The 6561-nt window shown below is 43.2% G+C and overlaps 1 protein-coding gene across 4 annotated transcripts in view; it reads right to left on the bottom strand.

Annotated features, from left to right (window-relative positions):
• The window catches only part of LOC125939989 (uncharacterized), a 30996-nt gene extending 25357 nt beyond the window's left edge, over positions 1–5639 (bottom strand). For 2 of the 4 annotated variants that reach the window (XM_049655600.1, XM_049655598.1), the window contains exon 1: positions 5549–5629. In XM_049655600.1, the coding sequence (XP_049511557.1) occupies positions 5549–5570 (22 nt within the window). In that variant the 5' untranslated portion in view covers positions 5571–5629. Of the gene's footprint in view, positions 1–5548 lie in introns of all 4 variants that reach the window. The other 2 variants (XM_049655599.1, XM_049655601.1) reach the window with 2 other exon arrangements.
• Positions 5640–6561: the final 922 nt, after the last annotated feature.

Raw genomic sequence — 6561 nt, forward strand, 5'->3', positions numbered from 1 at the left:
TGGGGATGCCCCTCGTTACAGAGGGGCCCGCATCGATGCACTGCAGAGGAGTGGAGCTCTGCTCTTCGGAGCTCCGACCATTCACGCCAATTTTGGGCTGTCCAGAGAGCCCACGATGCGGCGCTGGAGCTTGGTCTCCCCGTCCCGACGTGGGTGCGGCCCGCGGCTTCGTCGCCTCCCTGAGAGGGGGCAACAGAGCTTCTCAGGACCTCCATTAAAGTTCTTTGTCTGTCTGTCTGTCTTCTGCATATTTATCTTCAACCCAATTCTTACACTTTCTCAATTAAGGTCCTGAATCATTTGCTGTAATTCGTCTCCATTGTTGCTGAATAGGACAATGTCATGTGCAAACCGAAGGTAGCTGACATATTCGCCCTTTGCTCCTCCCTCCTAAGCATTCCCAGTCTAATAGCTTGAATACTCTATCTGAGCATGCAGTCACTAGCTTTGGCGTGGTTGTGTCTCCTCACCTGACCCCTCTTTTGATAAGTAATTTTTACTTTTCTTCTGGAAAACCAATGTAGCCGTTCAATGTGTACAAATTTCCCTAGAAATTCAACTTTCTGTACTCTTTGGTTGCAGTGGAGTTCATCATTGTTCTTGCGGGCGGCTACATACAAGAGCCAAGCGGGGTGGTCACAAGAGACGCGTGGTTCGACACCAAGATGGCGGCGGAGAGTTACTGTCGTCGGAGGTGGTGGGGGAGCCGCGGTTTACGGAGAGCGAGTAAGCGGGTTGACTGCGAGTCGGGGCTTCCGCTGTTCGGTTCGCGGAAGCAGTGCCGTGGCTTTGAAGTCGACCCATCGCCACAGCACTGCACCCATGCCGAGACATTCCGCTAACGAACCAGAGGCGCCAACATGCGTGGAAGTGTTTTCTTTGGGGGACTGTCTTGTGAGGTTGTAAGACAAGAGAAGTATCGCACTGCAAAGGATTTGTAGCAACGGCCATATCATATTGGAACTTCTGATAGTATCATCCTTGAGCCCCGTTATGTGCACACTGCGTGCACCGGTGTGATTGCGCGAACGATGGGGCGAGGGTGACGTTGGCGATGGTTTTACGTACGTGCAGGGCCGTTGGGAGGAGATTAGGTGTAGATTTGGGCAAGAGAAAGAAGACCAAATTGTAACATCATTGTATCGCTTGGCTGGTAGTCTTTTGATGTCTGTGTACATAGTTTCCATTCTATCGCTTTCCTGTTCCATCCGCATAAACAGTTAACGCCTTGCAATCAGCGTCACAGCCTTGTTTATTGTAATGTGACTTCGCGACACTCACACCTTGAAGCTTCCCTCACCGACATCGAGGCATACATGGACTATTACGCACGCAATGCCTCCATGACTGCTTGTACCTCTAATGAATCAAAAATGCATACTGAAAATCTATGAAAGTCATATATAGAGGTTTATTGAACTCCAGTGATTGCTCAATTACTTTATTGATGACAAGGACGTGATTCATTGTTGACTATCCCTTCAAGACGTCAGCCTGTTCTTTTCGTTCATTAAAGTCCAGTACTACCCGGACTCTCTTGGCAATTACTTAGTGAATATTTTATACAATACCAAAAGAGAGCTAATGGGCGAATAATTCATCAGTGATTGAAAGCTTCAACGACTCCATTCTTTGGGATTAGTATAATGCCGGCATTGTTCCAGCTGTCAGGTACACATGAAGTTGTGATGCATTGCGTTTAAAGGGCCGCACGCTTTTCAAGCACAATATCGTCTCCATTACTAGTTATAGAAGGAGGCTCTGTATTCCGTTCATCTTTACTTCCAATGAAGGTTCTGTGGCTGCTCTGGGTAGTGTACAGGTTAGTATGGACCCTTTTTGTTGAGCACTTTGCTCCAGAAGAATGAGATAGCGCTTACGGCGGCGCGTAGCACATTACCCCAGCGAAATCGAACAAGCACGAAACCGCTCCTGCTTCTGCCCTCCTACTGTGCGATCAGTTGAAGGAAAAACAACTGGGTATTCGCGAACGCACTGTGCTCCATTTATGCTACCAGATGTGTAACGATAGAAGGAATCCATGTGCAGTAGTTGGCAGCAAAAATAGTGAAAAACGAGGAATGGAATGAACGTGTGTGTCCGAAAAAATTCACTCATCCGCCAGCGCTCTATCGCTACCAGCCAAAGGCCTTTAACACCAGAATGTCGGCAGCGTGAATACCGCTCGTTACAAAAGGGAGTAGTGCCACTTACTGGCATAGTAAGTTTCTCGCACGTTCTCTACATACGGCTATCCCTACTCGCACGCAAACTTACGCCCACTTTATCGCCAATGTATGAAGAATAACTGAATGAGCGCACACTGGAATTATTACGCCGAAGCACGCGTGACAGTGAACTTTTTTCGAAGATGAACTTATCGATGCGGTCCGCAGAGTATGCAAGTGACTAGAGATAATACGTCTTGCCTACAAGTTATCACGAAGTACAGAACATCCTTCCAATCCTTGAGCGCAGGAAGAACAAGTAAGTCGCAAGTGAGCACAACCGCGAGCGATTATACAGAAAGAAAACATGAGATATTGGACAAACAAAGGCACTTCACTGAGTCGGAAACATTACACACCGCTGCTTGAAAGCGTTTGCCCAATGAAGAACGAAGAGTGAAGCACACTGACGCTGATTTAATTTTTAAGCGAAACGTTAGGACAGATTGAAATACATTTCTAGCCCGACAGTTAGTACAATCAGCGTTTACGCTGCTCTTCCGGCAACTGCTTCATCCGGAAAGGCACCATTTTCGCGCCCATGTACCGCAGGAGCAACGGTAACAGCTACCAATGAAGTTATTTCCCACTGCTTCTTCATCGCTGCTGGATGCAAACATAAGCAGGCCGCGTGCCCCCGTGATTCCTTGCTTGCCATATTAACTACAAGGTCTGCATGCAACTGTACCTAGTTTCGTTATGTTTTTGCAACAGAAATAAACCTGCAGTTATTAAGCAATGTTGACATTTGTTGCCCTGCCGATTGCCAGAATTCCACAGAGGCACTGCTTAGTCAAAGAATGGAGTTAATATACGTGGATCTCTTAGGAAATATCGCCACTACTATCATATATTCCCATAGTATCCTAGTTCTTCAAACACTAAAAAATAATTAGCCACTAAGAAGAGCATCAGACAATGAGACACTATTGCCCCAATCGCATTTGCCACATGCTCAGAATAAATCTGGAAAAATGGCAAGGATTAAGTCTAACGATCAACGGTGAATATCTCCGCAACCTTCGGTTTGCAGATTACATTGTCCTATTGAGCGATGCTGAAGGTGACTAGAAGCAAACTAATGGCGACTTTAGCCGACAAAGTGTAACAGTATTGCTGAAGCTTACAATACAAAGAAAACGAACGGTATGTTAAATAGCCTAGCAACAAAACAAGAACTTGTGTTTGGCAGCCAAGTCCTTGAATTTTTGCAACACTACGCTTACATTGGCCATATGGTCACAGCGGACCGGGATGATGAGAAGGAAATCATCAGTAGAATAAAACTGGGTGTACAACGTATACAGCAGGCACTACGAAGTTGTGATCCTCAGCTTTTCAATAATTTATTTTACTACTCATGTATGGAGGCGGAAATTTGGAGGCTAAAAAAACGTTTGAGTAGAAGACTATGGGCCAATGTGAGATGGAACGAAAACTGAGCAGGTGTAATTTTAACAAGAAGACAGTGGCGCAAGTTAGACAGCAAATGGTTGTAGCCGATATTCTATGTGCGATTAAGAAAATTACTCTAGTCAAGCAGGTCACGTTATGCGTAGAACCGGCAGTTGGTAGTCCAATAGAGACGAATACTAGGTGCTATTAGAAGAGAGGTTCCCACCGAGAACTATGGGAAACAAGTAGTTGTGATGAATATAGGAACTTTGCAGATATGATGATGTCAGCTGGCGCAAGACAGGGTAATTATAAATCGGTAGTAGTGGTGTTGGCCCTGTAGTGGAGACAAAATAAGCTGATAATGATAACAGTCATGGTTATAGTGATTATGATGAATACGAACAATTTACAATCTGTGAACGTCTTCTAAAAGTAGAAATTTAGCCAAATAACTGCATTAACCAATCGTTTACATGCGGGCTGAGCGATCATGCTTGTATCTCCTAAACATTTGCCCCAGATATCTCTCTAATGATGCTTGTAGCAAATTATTGGAAAGTAAATCAATGCGGCTATAATAAGCGCAGCAATATAATGGTCACAAGAATTATAACATAATTCGGTCAATTTTAGAAATGATACCCCAAGGAAATAGGAGGAATTCAATATTTTCTGGTACGCATATCTCTACTACAGTTTCTTGTGTTTCTGTGTGCTTCAAACAGAAATATGTAGGTCGTCGAACATTTTTATGATGAAGTAAAGTGAAAAAATACGAGTTTTTTTCAAGCAGCAGTACTGAATGTAGTGCTATTTATATCAAAGTAATGAAGCCTACAGTAAAAGTAGACTTTGCTTGTTAAGATTACTCGCTTCACTGAACGGTAATTTCATGGCAAACGTCATGTCCCCTAAAGTGTACCCCTATGTTATCGCACGAACACAGTAAACTGAATGATCGCGATGGTCGGGTTCCTTCAGACAGGGCCACAATATTGAAGAGATTCAAATTACACGACTTGATAAAACCGAACTACTGCTAATTCAAAGTAGACTAATTATTTAGGCCCTTATATTTATTTGCGACCACAGGACGCTAAATTGGAAGCAGTGACAGGAAAAGTACAGCACGTGCGTTAAGTATACAAATATATTCACTGGAAAAAAGAACACTACCATTAGAAAATGCTGGCTCAAGTAAAACATTGGGTTTATCTAAAAAAAAAACATGTCTTAGTAGACAAGGTTAACCAAAGGGGAACGATAGTGGTAATTGTCTTCTATGGTTGGATTGTGACATTTAGCTGAATGAATAAAATGGGATGTAAAACAGGCAGTTTTATAGTGAAAATTTAATAGGTAATGTAAGCGGCTATTGACATTCATGTATTTGCTACTGCCATGGTGGACAAGTACAAATTGGCAGCGTACAGTAGAATGCAAAACCAATTTGGGAACCTATTTTACCACTCTGTGAATACACCTACTCAGTTCAAAAAATAATGCTTGGCACATATTAGCTTGAATCAGCAGAATTGTGCTAAGGCACATCGCCATCACATCGCCTGGCTCATAAACACAGAAAGTGACTGGATATTTACATCGGTATATAAAGCACTTCCTTTGTAAAGGTTGCCTTAGCGGCGAAAAATTAAACTGTATGTCCTGTAATGAGTTCTTGGCCCACAAATAGTGGTCTGGCTGTTACTTTTTATGGAAACGCTATAATCGAGACAACCTGCCCGGACGACAAACAGTGTTTCGAATAATCTAAGAATTTTCTGAGAAGTAAAATAAACATGTCATTACTACTAATAATAAAAAGGGCCATGCGCTGTATTATTAAGTGCCATACAATAATACTGAGATACCGCTATGAACCGAAATATTTCTGAAAATCAGTTCAATCGGATTATAAAAACCTCTTGAAGTTAACAGAACCATATGCTACGTTGGCATACCAAAGGGAGGTGGCACTGAGTGGAGGCAGAGCAACACTGAACACTCCCAGGCACAAGCTGAAAATTCACGCTTTCAATAAGGACACTGTAACTTATGAAAAACAAACTAGGAAGACAGTTCACGTGCACAATGCGACAGTACAAACTTTAGTGTGTCCTGAGCAAAGTTTCGCAGCTGCGTATTTGACAATGGACACAATAACGGTGCGGAAATTGTGCGGCATAGGGCGTGCATTTTTTGCATGACCTACTGTGGTATGCACATGGATATTCTTAGCTCGTGTTCGCAAAATGTCGCTGTGATAATTTGAACTTTGTGACAAAAATAAATGTATTTAATCGGAGATGCCTAAAATTTATGTCTACCCTGTGTACAAATATGCAGGTTAGACATTCGGCTAGACGAATTGGGCCAAATGGAATCCGGGGCAAGTTGATACGACTGCATTGTTGAAGCGTAGAGGAAGACGATACATTAAAACAAACATCATGACATTACCGCTTCGAATAACTGGAAACCTAGTGACAGCAAACATCTTATACACGACACGGCCCAGGTTCCTCGTAAAACTTGCGAACACGCATTTACATAACTCTGGGTCCCTCCAATATGTGTTTCATGCCTACCTAGAAATTGAAGAACCGAAGTTTGCCGCTCACTAGTGATGGTGTCTTTGGGATCAGGTCGGCTGGAGAATTGCGCAGGCCTATCGTATAGGGCGTTGCAATATGCGTCGGAGTGTAACTTCAGTATCACTAGAGCGCGAACAATCCTTCTGGAAATTGGCTTGCAGTGCAGTTACAACAACAAATATACAGATAAATTTTTCTTAATGGCCACCGAAGCGTTAAGCATTAAAAACGTTATCAAGGTTTCGCGTTACACTCAGGCTCTTCCAGCGGTGTTCTAATAATACGACAGGGCAACTACAGATGCGATGCAGGATGCAAGGCTATACTGGTACTGCAGAGCA

This window comes from Dermacentor silvarum, chromosome 9 (assembly GCF_013339745.2).
Source record: "Dermacentor silvarum isolate Dsil-2018 chromosome 9, BIME_Dsil_1.4, whole genome shotgun sequence".
In the NCBI taxonomy this organism is placed as follows: domain Eukaryota; kingdom Metazoa; phylum Arthropoda; class Arachnida; order Ixodida; family Ixodidae; genus Dermacentor; species Dermacentor silvarum.